We start from the raw sequence: 19,716 nt of genomic DNA, 5'->3' as shown, positions 1-19,716 counted from the left end.
ACCCTTTAACACTTTGAATCTTGAATCTTAAAAAGTCATTAGTGTGAGGTGAAAAGTTGAAATTGGATACAAAGTTATAATGGGATAATTTATTGGACTTTAAATTATTATCTCTGTATATACAACTGCACCTTATTCTCTTGCACCTTAATCACTAACCTCAGTGTTTTATCTTATTTTATAAGTGCTGAAGCATTGTATTGTATATAGTACTTTATTGTTTCTATCTATCTATCTATCTATCTAGTCATAATTCTGACATACAAATCATTGACATTAGAACTTTTGTATGTTACTATTAAGCACACTCCAGCCTGATGGTGGAGGTAATGTACCGCTCCCTGTGTGCAGCCCTTTAGGCATGAAGAAGGACGGGCAGGAGTATCTGAGGACAGCCGAACTTCAGCCTGGTGTCAACATGGGGCTGCAGACTCAACCTCTCGTGTCTGCGAAATGGCTCGCAAACATGCTCAAGCGCAATCTCGTCGGGCCTAACCTGCGGGTCCTGGACTCGTCCTGGTACCTACCGAGCATGAAGCGAGACGGCAAGAAGGAGTTTGCGAGCTCTCACATCCCGGGAGCTTCGTTCTTCGACATCGACGAGTGCGCGGACAGGAGCTCCAAGTTCGATCACATGCTCCCCACAGAGGAGGCTTTCTCGGACTACGTGGGTGACCTGGGCATCGGGAGCCACAGCCATGTGGTCGTGTACGACGCCAGCGACTTTGGGTTATTCACCTGCACCAGGGTCTGGTGGATGTTCCGCTTCTTCGGCCATCCTCAAGTGTCGGTGCTGAATGGGGGGTTCAGGAACTGGGTCAAACAGGGTCATCCGGTGTCAGGGACGTACACCCGGCCAGAGCCCGCCCGCTTCACCGCCACCAGGTGCCACCCCTCCTGGGTGAAGTCATTCGAGGACATCACCCACAACATTGAGACTCAGGAGTACCAGGTTGTGGATGTGAGGCCCTACGGCAGGTTCTGTGGGAAGGAACCCGAGCCAAGAGAGGGTGATGACACATTTACACTCAAAGAAATAAAACTTTAACATTCGTTATTTTCAGTGTAGATTTTATGTTTTGATATCAATGATTGTTATTATGATTTTTATTTGTTTTACCTTTTTATCCTGCTCTTGTCATTTCATGTAACATTATCCTTATTACTGCTGTTGCTAACGGTGCTGCTGTTTTTATTGTAATTGCTGGTACTGTTTGAAAGGTGCAATATAAGAACTGGCCATCTGTCAAATTCATGCTGCAAACAAATAGAGGGCAGCATATCACCAGAGTAACCACCAACCACTGCTAACTGCAGCTGCCGCTAACTAGTTAGCTCACCTAACTGTGCAGCTCCCGAACCGGATTGGGAGTTTTGGGACCAAGTGTTGCTGTTTTATAGTGCATGCATAGGAGCCTTACGGGCTTCGGCTAGCGTGCTAACTTCAGTAGTTACCTCTGTAAAACAATACATAGACATAATCACATTCTGTTGATTCTTTTAGTACATTTTTAAATGTTTTCAAATAAAATTCCTGCATAGTAAAACTTTTAATTGTTCATTAAACGGTGTGGATCGGATAGTAGTAATAAATATGAATATAATATATGTTCTATATTAAATACTGTGTGTATATGTGTGTATATATATATACTGTATATTACACTTTTTGCCAGGATAAATCAAGATGTGGTTATCAGAAATTGTGACAAAGACACAAACCGAAGCAGGATATTTTACAGTTGAACAATAAACTTTATTGCCTAAAAGGTCATCAGTATACTGAAACCGTAAACGTCACTGGAAAATCAATGAGAAAAAAATGATTCCAACCTATTTTTTTTTTTTGCATTTAATCACTGAAAAAAAGTTTTCATATTGCTGAAAATCGGATGATAGAAACACAGATACAGATACATCTGTGATAGGCCATGATTGGCCAACTGATATATTAGTCGGACTCTGTTAAATATTATAGGCATGCACACCTTCCTCTCACACACTCATTTTTAAGGCATCTTAACTTGTGCCTGTACTTTACTGTGCAGAGAGGTAAACTACTCTGTTATTGTCCCACAGGTGTCAAACCGGGTCACATCCCCGGCTCCAAGTGCATGCCTTTCTTCGGGTTCGTCGATGAAGATGGCATGATGCTCTCCACAGAGCAGCTGAAGAAGTTCTTTGAGAAGTCAAAAGTGGACCTGAATAAGCCGCTCTGTGGATCCTGTGGCTCCGGAGTGACCGCCTGTCATATGGTGCTGGCTGCCCACCTGTGCGGCGCCCAAGAGGCTGCTGTGTATGACGGATCCTGGTATGAGTGGTTCACCAAGGCTCCGCCAGAGCATGTTGTCTCTGACCTCAATAACAAGCTGTGAGGAGGACCAACATGACAAAGCTGAATACACAACTTAGCATTAAATCACTTCCTGTACCATTGATTAATACATTACAGCAGAGATTTCAACTTTAAAAATAGATGATAGGGTTGCACAGTTAATCAAATATTATCGGATCACAATATGCCCACATGCAATAACCAAAATCACAGAAACAGCAGCTTTTTGATAAAGGCAAAACGTATGACGAACAGTATTCTAATGAGGTAGTGTAGTGCTGCTCAGGACAGAAAAGAAAAGAAAAAAAACATGAAACACATCAATATCTGCCAAAGTAGTCACAGTATTTCTTTACTGTGTATTGCAGCCCAAATCTGTCGCGTGTGAGTGGAAGCTTGTTGGAGGATTTGCAGGTGGATTTAACACATAAGCTGTATATGAATGTTAACTCAGGCTCTAGATTATGGAATGTTTGTTGGCAGCATAGATGTAGGTCTGAAAGATAAACTTAATTTTATTTTTGTTGGATGTAAAACATTCTGTTGTATGTCAAAATGTGTGGGAAATAACTGCTGTGATTTAATTTCAACAGCCCTCGAAGGTGCAATATGTAAGAATTTAGCCAATTGTCAAATTCATACTCAAAACAAATAGGGGCCAACAAATCACCAGAGTACTTTCAATACTAAAAAAAAAACCAAATAGGAGGAAGCATATCACTGGATTAACTGCTAACTGCTGCTAACTGTAGCCATTGTTCGCTAATTAGCTCAGTTAGCTTAGTCAGCCCTGCAGTTAGCAGTCCAGACTGGGAGTTTGAGGAACCAGGGGACTGTTGGTGTTCACACAGGAGCTTTGCTTGGGACTGGCTTGGAGTAGTTGCTTTGCATACCATCTTCATATCTCTCCAACTCACCAGAGAAATCGCTTACTGCTGCCAACCATAGCTGCCATTAGCTAATTAGCGCAGTTAGCCATGCAGGTAGCGGTTTCCGACTGGGAGCTCAGGCACCAGGGGAGTGTTAGTGTTCACAGCACTTGTAGGATTTTTGGATATGTCTGCAGCACAATACATAGACATCGTGATTCATTCTGTTGATAATCTTTGTTAATGTTTTCAACTCATATTCTTCCATGTTGGCCCTTTTAATAATTTTAATATATTCTCTTTTTGAGAACCTGTGAGATCACAAATCCAACTAAATGTTGAATATTAAAAGCCTTCTTCCACTCCGGTGCCAGCCCTTCATGGAAGGACAGTATAAGGCACAGCCTGCTGGTGCAGGAGTGGATGTGCACTTTGTAAAGATGTGCCTTGGAAATCTTTGTACAGTCAGTTTTATAAATGCAGCACTTGTCTGTGTGTATGTTTTGATGTACACAGTAAGTTCTCATTAAAAGTATTAGACATTGTTCATCTGGCTTCGTTCTGTGTAAGTTGTGCATGTCCAAACTTCTCCACGGGCCGTACAGAACAGTACCAGATGTTGACGTCTCTCGTTCCCCTTAGTCAGCCGGATCGTTTCCCTCTAGCGCTCGGAGCTTGCATTATCTCAGATCTCGTCATGGCGGCGCAGACCCGAGCTCTGGTGTCAGGTCAGTGGCTGGCAGATGCCGTCAGGAACAACCTCGTCGGGCCGAAGCTTCGTGTCCTCGACACTTCGTGGTACCTGCCGAAAACCAAGCGGAACCCGAGGGCTGAGTTTGCGGAGAAGCACATCCCGGGCTCCTCGTTCTTTGACATCGACGAATGCAGCGACAAGACCTCCGCGTTCGACCACATGCTGCCGACCGGCAGCCACTTCTCCCGGTACGTCGGGGAGCTGGGCATCGGTAGCGACACGCACGTTGTTGTGTACGACACCAGCGACTTGGGCTCGTATTGCGCCCCCCGGCTGTGGTGGATGTTCCGGGTGTTCGGTCACAGTATGGTGTCGGTGCTGGACGGAGGCTTGAAGAACTGGCTGGCTGAAGGTTATCCCGTGACAGCTGAGTACTCCAAGCCGGAGCCCAGAGAGTTTAAGGCGACTTTCAACCAGTCCTGGGTGAAGAGCTACGAAGACGTGCTGGAGAACATCAGGAGCCAGCGGGTCCGGATTGTGGACGCCAGGTCAGCGGGAAGGTTCAGGGGGACTGAGCCCGAGCCCAGAGATGGTGAGCTGGGGAACAAGTCACTGAAAACCAAAGTAACTTTACTCAAAGGCCAGTTTCCAGTTATTAGCGTTTAACTTAAAACGCTAATAACTGTACCACTAAACTGGTGGTCAAAGTGGGTCCGGGGACGCCCGGGGGCCCTTCAAGAAGTTCCAGGTGGTCCCCAGCAAAATAGGAAATAATTGTTTTTCCACATAACTCCATCCATATAAGCACAGTGACATCATGTAATATCCCATTGCCGTATAACTCAATCAGATAGGGATATTTGGATATGGGTGTGTATGTGCATGGGTATGCAATACAAGTCAAATTAAGTGTGTCGCATTATTTTTAGGAACCAAAAATATTCACCAAATTGGACATAAAAGTTCAGAGAAGTCACAGAATAAACATTCAATTGAAACACTAAAATACCCCTTATCAAGACATGAGAATTACACCCTGAGAATGTAATGACAATGTTGACAAATGCCCTATCTCACAATGTTAATGAAAGAGAGATAAAAATCCTCGATCTGTCCCTTTATCCAGATCAACACCAAAAGTAAATGGGGTCCATTTGGGCTGAGACCCATCCTCCATCCAAATTTTGCGGAAATCATTTTAGAAGTGTTTGTGTAATCCTGTTGATAATCAGACCAACCAATGAACACACACACAGAGACAGCTGAAAACATTCATTTATTTTATTGGCAATCAAATAAAAAAAAAAACACTGATTCTGATGAACAGGAAAATGCTGAATATTAGATCTGATAATCGGCCAGCCCAGTAATCGGTTGACACCTCAAACGCAGTACATAGGTAATGTAAAATAATTAAAATTATTCTCATCAGATGCGGCTTAAAGGGTCTAAACTTTGCACCCTTGATGTGGATAAGGTCATAAATCATTGGTCTAAGGTTCCTTTGATAAATATCTTTGCTCCAGGAAAAGATGTAGTCCTAAAAAGTGCACAGTTTAAAAAATGTAGACTGTTGCATTTTTTGCTAATCATTTGAAAACTGAGCCATTTTACAGAATTGACATGTTGTGGTCATGTGATTAATCAGAACTAATGGGTTAATTTTGTAAAAAGCTATTAATGAAGTGTCCCTTCAGATATATATTTCTATTTGCTCTTGCATTAATCACAATGTCCAGCTTGTAGTACTGGTTGTTTGACCAAAAAGGTCCACTTACTAGATTTCTTCCAGGGCTTTCTGCTACATCTCGTGGCCTTTCATCCGCAGATACAGTGAGCTCAGTTGCCATAGGAGATGATTTAACATGATTTAACACGGATGACAGTTGTACCATCTCCATGATGATTAATCAAACCATCTTTGATGAAGAAAGTGCATTAAGGAATCTAGTTAGGCAACAATGATTTTTTTTAAAAACACAATGTCACTATTACACCCAAACTGTATAACGCTCCTCTGTCTCACCCTCACAGACACGCTGCCGGGCCATTTCCCCGGCGCCATCAACATGCCATTCACCTCCTTCATGGATGCCTCTGGAAAGGAACTGGGGACCGAGGACCTGTCCAAACTGTTCAGGGAGGCAGGCGTGGACCCGGAGCAGCCGCTCTGGGCTACCTGCGGGTCTGGCGTCACAGCGTGTCACGTTGCTCTGGCCGCTCACCTGCTCGGGCACCCCGGGGTGTGTGTCTATGACGGCTCCTGGTCTGAATGGTTTAAAAGGGCATCTCCTGATCACATCATCTCGGAGGGAGAGGGGAAGAAGGTGTGAATGGGAAGAGGAAAGAGTGAAATACTACAGGCTCAGATGTGATGATAGTTTGACAGGGGAAGCAGTGGGTTTGCTGCCAACAACGGTGATAGATCAATACTTTAAAATCCAAAGGGCACTTTTTAATTAGCGTGTACTTGCTGTTTAAGATTGAGCACAGTGAGCTTGTTAAGAATCCCAGTTACAAACTTTACTTGAGGAAGTTTCAGCAGAGGCCTTAAGTGAAAACCTCATCTTCACTGTGCAACATATCTAACTTTCCATTACAGGAGAGTTTCATATTTAGAAGAGTTTACACTATCTTGGTTGGAGGTCATATGGATATAATGATGAATTCTTATGATTGTTACAATAAATGGAAACTTGATATCTCTGTTTTTTCATACAACATGTAGGCAGGGTGTCAGGTCAGTCTCTCACTTTTTAAAATATGTGTTGCTGAAAACATGGAGGAAGAATGCTCAGGTTCAGTAACCAGAAATGTAAATGGTTATCTTAGTTTGAGGGTGATGAAAGACAGGAGGGCAAAGTACCGTAGAGGATAGACACATTGATCGACCCCTCACAATTCCTGACAGTATAGGAAACACTTTCAATCTTCTTCTGATTTTGATGCAAGTCAAAATGTTTTGCTTTTGTATTTTCACTACTTAACATTTTATTTGCAAATGTACATGTTGAAGAAGAAATTTTTTTAAGTGTGAAAAAGTGAAGCAGATTTTATGCCCATAGAAAGGCTGCAGCTTTAGCTGAGGCAGAACACATGGAGAAAAAAAAAGAAAAAAAGAAAAAAAATTGGGGATGCTGACGCAGAGGAAATCAAAACCAGTTCAGTCCGGTTTCGTGCTTGATTCTAGGTGTCTGGCAAGATGCCCGATTTTCAAAACAAAGTATATGCTGTAAAATGTGGAGTGTGGAATGTGTAATCAGTATATTGAGTATGGGTGTGGAAATGTGAACTAATGTAAAAAAAAATTATAATCTATTCATTGCTGGGAAAGAGTCCCATTTTAAAAGTGTTGAAGTGATTTCAATGAGAGCTTTGCATTTTTTTTTAACAGCATCATCGTCTTTTGTTTTTTTTGTCATCTTAGCTGTTAAATATGGAGAGAAATTAGTTATCTAACCACTGCTCATGATGTCAGCTGTTGCTATGTTCCATTGAGGTAAAAAAAAAAAAAAACTATTGAGACCAGAACAAAAGAGCATTGCCAATGGGAAAATGAGGACGAATAATTCATTTTGAACGATTCTTCCCGAGCGGCGCACTTTGCATCTTGTATCTGCAGGAGAACATAATGGGTAAAGTAAATCAAATCCAACACTCTGACTGACAGAAGCTTCATCAGTGTCTTATTAGACACCAACTCACGCACAAGTCAACTTTACATAGCCTTAACTTTAACATTATAATATAAACTTTCAACAGTGCACACAAATTTTTGTTAAGTTTTAACCAACCCATTCTCTACATTAATGAACGATTTAACTTAGCAATGTAACATGACTGGTGCTACTGATCTTAGATAGTCTGCAGATTCAACGTGAAACCAATGTGTTTTGCAGAGGTACCGCTGCAGAATTAATTTGGACTGATGATAATAATTAAGTCTGTATTACATACAGTTATAAGTCACACCACTGTAGCCATTATTACACAGCATTATATCTTTGTGAAAGTTTTAAAAATAAACATGTTGATTTTTTTTCATTTATTAGAAATAAAGTCAAAACTGTTAAAACATTTTTTTAAATTGTTTTTCATAACTTACACACTGAACTTGACATCACCTTCTCTCTCTGTATAATCAATAAAGGAGTATGTCCTCGAGTATAAAGAGACATGGTCCCATCTGCTTTTAATAGCATTGAATAATATGCTACTGCAGTTATTTAATGTATATTACGCAGATATTAAAAATACCAGACAGGTTAATATGTAAAAATAAATAAATACACAAATAAAAAAAGGAAAAGGGAAGTGCAAGGTGATTTGTTTTCAGGACTTGACTCAAAATGATCGAATCATCCAAAGGCACGAACTACCCAGTATGGATGCCACAACAAAGATGGCCGCCCGTCTCTGACGTGTAGGGCTTTGGGCTGTCCCGCACACTGCCTGAAGGTCCTCACGAAATAAACAAATTGGGGTCCTTTCTTTCTTGCAATAGGCTAGCTGCCGAAACGGTATTACGAGTCACATTGTTCTACATAACTGTGGTAAATTGTCCAAAAACAACACCAATATATCAGGATTAGAGTGTCTGGGGAATGTTGATCATATCAAAGTTTAGTTTGATGTGGTTATTGACGCCCTAACTGGCCCTGTACTTTTGGTTTTGAACGTCGAAGGGTGTGTTTTTCGGCCGCCGTCAACGTTAGCGTTAGCACAGCAAATCAAGCTAACGCTAGTTTTCCAACCCACGTAATTCCGGTTTTTAGCCAAATAAAATCAGAGGTAAGTTGAGCAAAAATAATTCCACATGTCGTTGTGAGTGTGGTTGTTTAATGTTGTCATGTTTAACTGGGGTGTAGCGGTAAAATTGAGGTTGTGGGCTAACTGCTACCGGTCGCATATCAAATAACAAATCAGTGTCGGTGTGATACCTCCAGCTTGAACCACATCTTTTCGGAAGAAACATTGCGACTGGTTTAATTTACCAGTCTGTGGACAGCTTGATTTGAATAATTAATGTGTTTTGGTTTGTTTTTTCCCACAGGGAGGCGTTGATGAGCAGTAATGTCTGGCATCGCTCTTAGCAGACTGTCCCAGGAGCGCAAAGCTTGGAGAAAAGACCATCCATTTGTAAGCAGCAGCATGGTTATCCATAATCATATCAACCCTTTCCCCCCATGCCACTGAGATTTATTTCCATATCATTATGAGTGCTACTGACACAAGTTACAAGACTGAGGTTGCCTGGTGATGTTTTGTGTCTCTTGTAAACCACACAGGGTTTTGTTGCCGTGCCCACTAAGAACCCTGATGGGACCATGAATCTGATGAACTGGGAGTGTGCCATTCCAGGGAAGAAAGGAGTAAGTTATCATCTGGCAAAGTTTCGGCTAAAGCGTCATGTCAGTGTCATGGCTGGCAGTGAAGACCAGCAACAGGCCCTTTGAAAAATGTTAAAGGATAAGTTTACCCAAAATTGAAAATGTTCTCACTTTCTACTTACACCCATGCAGGTGGAAATTTGGGTGAAGTTTTGTAGTTGAGAAAAGTTTTTAGAGCTTCTCGGTAAACAACTTAGGTAGATGAGGACTGGATGAAAACAATGGCTCTCTACAGCTTGGCTGCCGCAATTCAAGTCCTCGAGATTTAGAATCGATGTGAAAAGATGTTATTTCCCCGTTTTGAAACACAAATCTTTCCTCTAGCTAAAAGTGTCTGAAGTGATTGCACAAGCTCAGCGGTCCGCTTAGGGTTAAGATATTGTCCCTTCAAATTAATTTGGGATCTCGGTGCCTCGAGAGACTTGAATTATGGGAGACGAGCGATAGATAATGACTATAATTTCCAATTTAATTTCCATATCATATCCTTTTGAGAACTAAAACAATGCAACCACGCAAGGTCTTATAGTCCTATCAATTTTCAACCTTTTTTGTTTGTTTTGAAAAAAAAAAAAAAAGAATAGCATAATTTGCTTGGAAGGAAGTGTTTTCTCATGATTTTGGCACAGCATGCAGCAAAAATGGCTCCAGTCATCAAGCAGAAAGACAAAAGTCAGATTTAAGGGTAGTAATTGTCCATATTTATTTCTTCTATGGCTGCACGATTTAGTATGTCAGTGTTTCTGTCGACATTCCTGTATAGTTATTTTTAGATCCTTTGCAGTTGTTTAATATCTCTTCATGTCGTCATCATTAGACCTTGTGGGAGGGAGGACTCTACAAACTCAGAATGCTGTTCAAAGATGACTACCCCTCTTCACCACCCAAATGTGAGCACCACTCCACACTTGTGACATAGTTTCTTTGCTGATTGGCAGACATTTCCATGCGGCTGTCTGTTCAAGATGAGGGAAATAAGAATTTTGTCAGAGTCAGTATACCAGGTTCACACAGTACACCACCAGGTGTAAACGATGAACCTAGAGCAAGCTATGACATTATCTGTTACTGTATATTTTTGTCGCTGCATTTAGATTTATTTGAATGGGGGGGAACTTTAAGAAAATAAATGTTTTCAAATGTTACACAAAGAGCTAGACTTCAGTCAAGAGCCTATCCCAGAATTCCCTGTTGTGATGGTGCTAAACTTTTGACAACACTTCGTATTTTATACCCTGTCTGATAAAGTGAAATGCTGCTACAGAAGAGCATCATGTTACAGTGCTACTATTCCATTAATTAATTAAAAACTTGATGAGCTAGAAATTTCCCTAATTTGTCACAAAACAATTACAGCATGCAAGCACTCTCACAGACCCGCTTGTGTTTTAGACTTAGGCAGGGAAAACTGTCAGGTAATGACGGTTTTCTACAATGACTATACTGTACTGTTATTTAAATTTAAAAGTCTTAATTTGTTTTCTATCATTTCCCACTTAGGCAAGTTTGAGCCACCAATATTCCACCCGAATGTCTACCCATCGGGCACTGTGTGTCTGTCGATCCTGGAGGAGGACAAAGATTGGAGGCCTGCCATCACCATCAAACAGGTCCGAACACTCCACAGTCTCTCCTTTACACAGTGGATGTAGTTGGTTTACTTTTTATCATTTTTATATTTTTTTACTATTATCTTATAAGCTATAATGGGCCAGTTCCGACTTGTAATTGTACAGTGGAATCACTGAACACAGCATTTCTGTATTGTGTGGATCCTGTGGAATACTCCACTTACTGTAGTGTGACTAGAGGACTGTTGACTGTGTTTTCAGATCCTGCTGGGTATCCAGGAGCTGCTGAACGAGCCCAACATTCAAGACCCAGCACAAGCAGAGGCTTACACAATTTACTGGTAAGCTAGCTTTGACCACTTAACACATCTGGTGGCCCAGAACTGAGGCATGGATGAATTGTTTTTATTTAGGTCACTTTGTAAGCTTTGCTTAGATATTTCTTAAAATTGGGTTCAAGGTATAATTTAGTTCACGACTTGCCAGGGCAGCACTTCTCTTCTGATGTCACAGAAAGAGAGCAAGTCATAACACAAGAGAATAAAGAAATGATTCTGTTCTATCTTATATCACACATGGAGCCTCTAAATGATATCTAACTGACATTAGTCTGGTTAAAGGTCTTAATCTCTTTATCTCTTTGTGTTTTGTGTTTCAGTCAGAACAGGATGGACTATGAGAAGCGGGTAAGGGCACAGGCCAAGAAGTTTGCCCCCACATAGAGAGGAGAGCTGTCCTCTATCCCACCTGAGCAGCCTGAACTGACGAAGGTTACACACAGGAGGCAGGCAGCGCCTGAAGGACCACTCCAATAAGAATCCAGTTTTGAGTATTATTACAGTATACTACTACACAGATGACAAGTGAGCCTGTTTTTCTTTTGTCTTTCTATCTTTTTTCTTTCTTTCTTTTTTTCTTTCTTTCTTTTTCTTTCTTTTATAAACAAGGAAAGTTCAATAAGATCAAATTTGTACCTGTCTTCAAGAAATATTTATGCATTTTTAATGCATAGCTGATGATCCTTAAAGTCTGGTGTCAACGCGACCTTTGCTATCTGTAACTCTTGTATAATCCAAATCTACAGTTAAGTCATGAGTGCTGCTAAGCTCGCTCATGTCTCCATTAAAACAGTAGGTCATGCTTATGTATCAACAGAGCTGTAGAAATAAGATTTCATGTCATAAACACTCTGTGTAATGTTCAGACAGTCGTGGCAGAGGAGGAGATTGATTCTGAACCTTCCACGTTCAGTATTGTAGATAGTTCTTCATGAATATTGGCATGAAGTGGGACAAAGCAGTCAGACGTACAATGGAAGTCCAGCTACCCCCCCCCCCCGCTGTGCTCCTGATCCCTTGTTTGGTTCCTATCACATATCCGTCACGTCTGAGTTTCCAGAAAGCAATCGAAAAATTACGATCAACACAACAAATTCAGGTTAAAAGACAATCCTGGTATTCTAAGTAAACTGTGGCGGTTATGTAGATAGGAACAGAACCTCTGTCCACCTCAGAGAAAGGAAGAGTGGAAAATGGGACACATCAGTCAGATTAGTGCTTTGTTTTCTCCACGTCTAAACCATCCTGTATTGCAGTGGAGCGAGGATAACTTTAACCCCGTGTCTACACCGCAAGTGTATCAGACTCTTTGACTTTATTGTTTATGATGGCGCTTTTCTCCTTAAGTCTGTATATTATCATCCTTATCTCAATGGCGCAATATGTATGAATTCTCCACCTGTCGAAAGCATTCTCTAAAACAAATAGAGGGCAGCACATCACTTGAGTAATCGCTGCTAACTATAGCTGCCATAAGTTAGCTTAGTTAGCCATTGCAGCTGGCAGTGTGGTTTGAGATCTAAAAGCACTGCAGAAGTGTCGTCGTTTACACCGCAAGCACAGGAGCTTTGGACCGGTCTTGGCTGAGGCTAGATGTTAGTATGCTAACTTCAGTAGGTGCAATAAAAAAAAACAAAAACAATAGACCTCACAATGTCAAAACTGTGACTTCTTCTCATTCTGTTGTTAATTCTGTTAGCTTTTTTTAATGTTTTCACCTAAAATTCTTGCATATTGCACCTTTAATGTGTAAAGCACTGGTTTTTAAAAGTGGTATACAAATAAAGTTATTTTTACTATCATTGATATATATCTGATTAAGTATCTAAATGAAACCAATGAATGATAAACAGTAGCAAGTGGCAGTCATATGTTACAGTGTTGATGGATAAATGGATCAGGAAGACAGGAAAAACTTCTTAAGCCGCGTCAGTGTCACCGAATACTGTCGGCATGCTAGTGTGACGCTTGCAGTATAGACACGGGTTTAGTGTTAAGATTCTTTTACTGAATCCAGCTGGAAGTGAAAAGTGAGCTTCATACACATTCAACACCAGGATGTCGCCCGCCGCCCCCCCAAAAAAAGTTCAGTACGAGATAAAGCTGTTCCACAGTAAAATTAACAGAAACTGTTGCCACGTGTTTGTTTTGGCTCTCGATCAGTATAGAATAGCATACCATCACTACAAGTCATTTTATCTCACGATGCTTACAAAATTAATACAAACCTGTAAGAAATGAAACGGCTGTTTAATTCAAGCGGAGCAGAAGCTGAAGGATCCTCATTGGAATGGCCTCTCAACCAGCAAGGAAGACGGATAGAGAGTGCACTTGAGAGTTCGGCGAAGGCCTGACATTTTTTTGCCTTTGAATATCTGAGTGCATGTACATAATATAAATACTGAAAAATTGTGGAAGTTATGTTTTATATTGTTTTAGCCAGTTGACATTTGTGTGTGGTATTATAACAAAGAACACAATAAATGGCATAAAATTGTGAAATAAAGTTGAATAAAAGAACAAAAAAAGAAAAAAGGGTGTTTTTCTGTGAATTTCTGGGTGGGGGGGGCAGGGGCTAACTGTCTGAGTTTTGGGGATCATAGCATACTCACCTTTAACCATCAGCCACAAAAACAAGATGTAGAAACAGGCCAGAGTTTTAATCCCTATATTTGTCACATTTGACGATACCCGAATAAAGTTTCTCTCCGTCCTTTAAGCTGTTCACAGGTCTGACAGGTTCTTAATGACTGATATTCATCTACTTTTTGATGCTGAGCAGCAAATGTTCAGTGGACTTCAAAGTTATTTTCTCTGAAAAACATTTGTAACAGTACAGGAAACGAGACGCACAACGAGCTGCAGCTGGCTGAAAAGCTCAATGAAGCTGAGGGTAGCTTTTCAGTCTGAGTGACCCTCTTGACGTTGTCTAATTTGTCATTTGTTATGCTGTTAAAGTGAAATGTCTGTCAGAGCAGCTTTAAAAGTGCAGTGTGAAGGAATAGATGGAATCCAGCTGTTGTTAAAAATGCGAAAAATAAAGATAGATTTAAACGGCTCATTCTGACAATAATTACTAGTGTGATTGTGCACTGAAATCAGTAAAATGAATATTATGTTCGATATCTGGCACTAAATACTACACACTGGACCTTTAATTAAAATGTGAAGATTGGTTCTAGATGATAAAATTGCACAGAGGTGCTGTCTTAACACATGAAACATTATCTTCAAATGCCGCCATATTTATTTGAAATCAGTACAGGTTGTTTACTTTATGTACGACCGCTCACAAATTGTACTAAGTATTTGTCTTGCGGTGGACAGTGTGACCATTTAAAAACCCTCTGTGTTTCAGTTTTCAGTATCAAAAGAAGTGACTTCAAGGAGATTTAAAAACTGATCTAGAAAATATTATTTCCTATCATAAATATTTCCCCCATTCCTGCGCTCTGACTGGCACTGACTAAAATAACAAAAGAGTGTAGGTGCACCCTTTTATTTTTATTTTTTTTTTATTTTTTAAAAATCTTCTATTGTCTCAGTTTTTGTCTTTCCTCTCTCTCGTCCAGAGGTGTAACCTGATGTAATGCTCTCGGGTGTTCTTGCATGTTCTTGAGAAATGTAACACCTTTTGTTGTGGCTCTGCTCCTCCTGCGGGTTATTATCTCAGCATGACCTCAATCGGACAAAAAGACACGCAACCGGCAAAGACGCAAGTGAGAAACCTACTCTTTTTTTTTCTGTTCCTTTTTTCTTTTCTTCTTTTTTTTTTTTTGCTGCTGCTGCGTGTTAACGATGTGTTTTCTGCCGCCAGTTATGATTTCCTCTGTACATGTTGTTCTGTAGGTGAGGGCAGTAGAAAGCCCTCAGGTGCTGCCCCTGTCGCTGCCGCACTACGTTGATCCTGGATCAGCCTCGTCATACAACAGCTTGGGCCGCTGTCTGCGCACCAACATATTTCCAGGTGTGTAAGTCCAGTCTTTACACTCCTGGTAGAATAAAACAAAAATATATATAAATATTTCTTGTAGGTCATGTACAGGAAAAATTACTGTGTTTATACTTGCTTAGAATGTCCAGATTATAGCTTCTGTGATATTGAAAACCAATTATAATTCAATAACACTGCTGTCATATTGTTTTCAAGCTTACATGACATAAACATTGTTTGAGTAGTTCAAGCACTGCTGAATTATTCAGATGTGTATGTTGATACACACGCTGCACTGTGTGACACCCGTACTGGAAGTGTATCTCTGTTCCCTGAGTCATGCGTCCCAAGGTCCTCTCTTCCCAGGGTGCTATAATCTATATAATATATCTTCCCCCGATACAATGTTAACACACATTTAGGTCCTTCAGGTCAAATAACCCTAATCCTAGATCTGGGGATCATACAGTAGGACCTTGGGAACAAAGGAGCCCAGGGAGAGCACATAATGTGGAACTTAGGAACACATGCTGCATTCAAGTCCCAAGCCAGAGAGCCAGATTTCCAGCATCTGAACTACAGGAATTAAAGGTGCAATATGTCAGAATTGTCCAGCTATTTGAGCGTGTGCTCGGGACGAACAAGCAGCGACGTGTAACCAGAGTAACTGCTAACTACAGCTGCACCAGCGTGGCTGTTGCTTCTTAGTCCTACATCACCTTTTATTTCACTATTCACTCTTTTTTTTCCCCCACATGAATTCAGCCCACTGAACCCTCTGTCTCTGCAGGCGCTCCTTCACCATGGAGGTCCGTCACCCGGGACTCCTTTGTCAGCCACCCTCTAACTGCCTGGCCTGCAGACCCCCAGCGGTGGTACGGCCACAAGACGGATGACATGGGTATGTAGTAGTGTTCCGTCCTGTCCTCCTGTCTGTCTCACGTTGCTCCGTCTGTCATTGTTGTGGTCTTTTTGTAATTTCAAAATATTTTTTCACAACACATCTCTGTGCGGCCTGCCTGCAGTCCAGTGGACAGAGAGAAACATCATGAACCAGAAACTGAACAAGTTACTGACAGAGATGGAAAAAAAGAGCAGCGCGAAATGATGTCCTGCTTCTCACCACAACACACACACACACACACACACACACATACACATAAACCGTCCTTTGTAATTCACACCTTGGGTTATTTTGGAAATGCGAAAAAATAAAACAATAAAACCGTACATGTTGTAAGCTTGCTGCTTTACCATAAACAACCAAGATGTAGGTTACAAATGAAATACCACTGAGAAGATTATTGGTTAGATAAAAGATATCTGTGATATCCTGTGGGTTCGAGCTGAGCCAGTTTAATCAGTAAGCTGTTGAGGCAGGGTAGCAACAGCGGTGTGCGCATTTATATGTGTACTCTTTAAAATATGGGACGGAAAAAATGATAACCGGATTTTCATAAAGAAGCCTTTTTTCTTCTTAATAATTCTAATATAGGGCACAAAAAACACAAAATGAGAGACTCAAAGCACCTCAAGATCGTACAGCATGTAAAACACAGGTCGTTACTCAATCTAAAACTGAAGGACGTTAACCGCTGAATGTCACCAGCAGCTGAGGGGGTTATTTGTCTCTCTGTGTGATGTGTAAAGGCAGCAGAACGTAGGTGGTTTCAATAGAAACCACTGAAACTTGCTTTTTGTCAGTACCTGCTGCTGCTCCTACCAAGTCACACCTATATATAAAGCGTTTCTGTAGAAGTGATCCGGTCTTTACCGCACGCTTAAAGGGACATTGCAGGGACTGTTTAAAGTGCACGCAATGATTTAACGCTGCGCAATAAGCGGTCCAAACAAACACTGAGGTGTTCGCTCAGCGCTGATCCACAGCCACTCCTTGTTTAAACTCATCTTTGAATCACATGGAGCCGATGTTAGGTGTATTTCAATGTGAAGCACTTCTCACAAAGTGTCAAATGACCTGTAAAGAGGTATTAGAGAAATAGTTCAGATTCATTTGCCTGCTACACTGCATTTCTTTGTGGAAGTGTGCAGCTGAAAAGGTTCCTCCTGCACGTCTTAAAAGTCCAATGTGTGGGATTTAGTGGCATCAAGGCAGTGAATTGACCGCCAACTGAACTGTACTTTCAAACTGCTATGGAAACCACAAAAAAAAGCTGAGGGAAAAAATAACGCCCAGGCAAGTTCGGTTTGTCAGTTCTGGGCTGGTATAGAAACATGGTGGTGCCAAATCATATCACTCATCATATTGTAGGCTTCAATTGTTTAAGCTCAATAGAATGTCAAGTCGATGAGATTTACTCAGATATTGTACTGAAGTAAAAGTAGCCAAGATCACAATGTAGAAATACTCTGTAACAAGTAAAACTACTTACATCAGGAAAGTCCCCAAATATTTGCATCAAAACGTACTTAAAGGTGCAATATGTAAGAGCTGACAACGGTCGAAAAAACAAATACAGGGCAGCTTATCATCACAGCAACTGCTGTATGCTGCTAATTGTAGTTAGCTAGTTAGCTCAGTTATCCGTGCAGCTAGAGGTTAGGACTGGGAGCTGGGGGGACAGGGGTAGCCTTTACAAGGCCTGCATGGGAGCTTTGGACTAGAAAGGAAGGCGCTAGCTGGCTAGCATTCTAACTTTGGTAGCTACACTATATTGCCAAAAGTATTCGCTCATCTGCCTTGACTCGCATATGAACTTAAGTGACATCCCATTGTTAATCCATAGGGTTTAATATGACGTCGGTCCACCCTTTGCAGCTATAACAGCTTCAACTTTTCTGGGAAGGCTTTCCACAAGGTTTAGCAGTGTGTTAATGGGAATTTTTGACCATTCTTCCAGGAGCACATTGGTGAGGTCACACACTGATGTTGGATGGGAAGGCCTGGCTCTCAGTCTCCGCTCTAATTCAACCCAAAGGTGTTCTGTTGGGTTGAGGTCAGGACTCTGTGCAGGCCAGTCAAGGTTCATCCACACCAAACTCTCTCCTCCATGTCTTTATGGACCTTGCTTTGTGCACTGGTGCACAGTCATGTTGGAACAGGAAGGGGCCATCCCCAAACTATCCCACAAAGTTTTGAGCATGGAACTGTGCCAACATCTCTTGGTATGCTGAAGCTTTAGTTCCTTTCACTGGAACTAAGGGGCCAAGCCCAGCTCCTGAAAAACAACCCTGCACCATAATCCCCCCTCCACCAAACTTTACACTTGGCACAATGCAGTCAGACAAGTAGCGTTCCCCTGGCAACTGCCAAACCTAGACTCGTACATCAGATTGTCAGATGGAGAAGCGCGATTCGTCAATCCAGAGGAGTGGTAAATTTAGGCACTTCCTGTTCTGCCAAGAGACTCTGTATAATAAGACATCATAGTTTTTAATTTGGTTGTATTTAGTTTTGATAACTGGAATAGTATTAACTAAAGATGTAAAGATGAATGTAGTGGAGTAAAAAGTACAATATTTTCCCCTGAAATCTTGCGAAGAGAAGTAACAAGATACATAAAATGTAAATACTCCAAGTACAAGTACCCTCAACACTGTACTGCACTTAAGCACAATACATGTGTAAGTGTACACAACTACATTCAACCTCTGTGTAAGGTAAGTGAAGAAAAATGACAGTTCACATGTATAATGTTTGTGTTTTTAGCCGCCCTGACGTTGCCTCAAGTTTACCAACCAAATGTTGGCACGGCAACGGGCCAAAATAAAATGGTCAGCGTGGTAAACAAAGCTGATAGACATCAGCACGTTAGCATTCACTGTGAGTGTTGTTACCCTGATAACATTTGCATTTAGATCAAAACACAGCTGTGCAACCACAGCGACAGCCTCACAGGGCTGCCTCATGGCCGAGGACACACACTGACTCTTGTGTAAAGTGTGTTAAGGTACTCTATGTGAATCATATGGTAGAAGGCTCGTATGCCGCCCTCCGCACCACAGGATATCGAGCTTAGTCAACTGTGGCCCCTGCTTACAGGAATCTGACTTCTGCGATAGATGAGTCAGTAAACGGCGTTAATTAGTGACAGTTAGTTGTCATAACTCTCCTTCAGCTGTTTGTTTGTCACTGAGTGTGACACCTCTGCCAGCGACTTGCATCATGTGTTCATTTATATTGAGCCACAGGTTTTGCAGCATGAGTGTGTCCTCCCTTGTTGATGTTCTCACCTCCTCCCCACTGAGAAACCCCCTCCCTGCCTCTGTGGTCTGTCGATGGAGACTGTTTTTCTTGTTGCCTTCCGAGCACAAACATCACTATGGTCTGCTCGCCAGCTTCCCGCCTCAGGCACCGCGGACTTTGACCTTTACGGCGAGAGCCGCGTGCTCCTCTGCCTCCTGCGCCTCCTCCGAACACTTCAACCCTCCACTGCCCTCGCCTCTACTCTTACCTCTGCTCGCTGATGCTGTCACCTATATAACTGCAGGAACTTGCGGGGGAGTACATCAGATTACCCTCTGGCCTACTGCTGGGCCCGAACCCACTCAAGCACCCAAAACCTGCTGAGTTCAAAAAATATTGTGTTGCAACAGGCGTCGCCGTTTGCGTGAATGTGCTTTG

At 41.6% G+C, this 19,716-nt stretch overlaps 4 protein-coding genes across 4 annotated transcripts; all 4 read left to right on the top strand.

Moving 5' to 3' along the window:
• Positions 1 to 355: 355 nt before the first annotated feature.
• Positions 356 to 3,751, top strand: LOC115576048 (3-mercaptopyruvate sulfurtransferase-like). Its single transcript, XM_030408540.1, has 2 exons — positions 356 to 1,010; positions 2,080 to 3,751. The coding sequence occupies exons 1-2, from the start codon at positions 362 to 364 to the stop codon at positions 2,373 to 2,375; spliced, it is 945 nt and encodes a 314-aa protein (XP_030264400.1). The 5' UTR covers positions 356 to 361; the 3' UTR covers positions 2,376 to 3,751.
• LOC115576047 (3-mercaptopyruvate sulfurtransferase-like) lies at positions 2,477 to 7,259 on the top strand. The gene is made up of 2 exons (XM_030408538.1): positions 2,477 to 4,490; positions 5,933 to 7,259. The coding sequence occupies exons 1-2, from the start codon at positions 3,821 to 3,823 to the stop codon at positions 6,229 to 6,231; spliced, it is 969 nt and encodes a 322-aa protein (XP_030264398.1). The 5' UTR covers positions 2,477 to 3,820; the 3' UTR covers positions 6,232 to 7,259.
• Positions 7,260 to 8,359: 1,100 nt separating this feature from the next.
• On the top strand, positions 8,360 to 13,275 carry LOC115575987 (SUMO-conjugating enzyme UBC9-like). Its single transcript, XM_030408442.1, has 7 exons — positions 8,360 to 8,689; positions 8,952 to 9,037; positions 9,187 to 9,270; positions 10,106 to 10,178; positions 10,789 to 10,898; positions 11,121 to 11,200; positions 11,518 to 13,275. Exons 2-7 carry the CDS (start codon positions 8,972 to 8,974, stop codon positions 11,579 to 11,581), a joined length of 477 nt encoding a protein of 158 aa, XP_030264302.1. The 5' UTR covers positions 8,360 to 8,689; positions 8,952 to 8,971; the 3' UTR covers positions 11,582 to 13,275.
• Positions 13,276 to 14,781: 1,506 nt separating this feature from the next.
• On the top strand, positions 14,782 to 16,314 carry cimip4 (ciliary microtubule inner protein 4). Its single transcript, XM_030408920.1, has 4 exons — positions 14,782 to 14,916; positions 15,047 to 15,164; positions 15,922 to 16,032; positions 16,157 to 16,314. Exons 1-4 carry the CDS (start codon positions 14,872 to 14,874, stop codon positions 16,237 to 16,239), a joined length of 357 nt encoding a protein of 118 aa, XP_030264780.1. The 5' UTR covers positions 14,782 to 14,871; the 3' UTR covers positions 16,240 to 16,314.
• Positions 16,315 to 19,716: the final 3,402 nt, after the last annotated feature.

The sequence above is a fragment of the Sparus aurata genome, chromosome 23 (assembly GCF_900880675.1).
Source record: "Sparus aurata chromosome 23, fSpaAur1.1, whole genome shotgun sequence".
Taxonomy (NCBI): domain Eukaryota; kingdom Metazoa; phylum Chordata; class Actinopteri; order Spariformes; family Sparidae; genus Sparus; species Sparus aurata.
This window is presented reverse-complemented; position numbering and strand designations above follow the sequence as displayed.

Coding starts and splice junctions, on each gene's coding strand:
- LOC115576048 (XM_030408540.1), top strand. CDS start 362: ATGAAGAAGGACGGGCAGGAGTATCTGAGGACAGCCGAACTTCAGCCT. Junction 1,011..2,079: donor GGAACCCGAGCCAAGAGAGG/GTGATGACACAT, acceptor ATTGTCCCACAG/GTGTCAAACCGGGTCACATC.
- LOC115576047 (XM_030408538.1), top strand. CDS start 3,821: ATGTTGACGTCTCTCGTTCCCCTTAGTCAGCCGGATCGTTTCCCTCTA. Junction 4,491..5,932: donor TGAGCCCGAGCCCAGAGATG/GTGAGCTGGGGA, acceptor TCACCCTCACAG/ACACGCTGCCGGGCCATTTC.
- LOC115575987 (XM_030408442.1), top strand. CDS start 8,972: ATGTCTGGCATCGCTCTTAGCAGACTGTCCCAGGAGCGCAAAGCTTGG. Junction 10,179..10,788: donor CCCCTCTTCACCACCCAAAT/GTGAGCACCACT, acceptor TTTCCCACTTAG/GCAAGTTTGAGCCACCAATA. Junction 11,201..11,517: donor GAGGCTTACACAATTTACTG/GTAAGCTAGCTT, acceptor TTTGTGTTTCAG/TCAGAACAGGATGGACTATG.
- cimip4 (XM_030408920.1), top strand. CDS start 14,872: ATGACCTCAATCGGACAAAAAGACACGCAACCGGCAAAGACGCAA. Junction 14,917..15,046: donor CGCAACCGGCAAAGACGCAA/GTGAGAAACCTA, acceptor GTTGTTCTGTAG/GTGAGGGCAGTAGAAAGCCC. Junction 16,033..16,156: donor CCACAAGACGGATGACATGG/GTATGTAGTAGT, acceptor GCCTGCCTGCAG/TCCAGTGGACAGAGAGAAAC.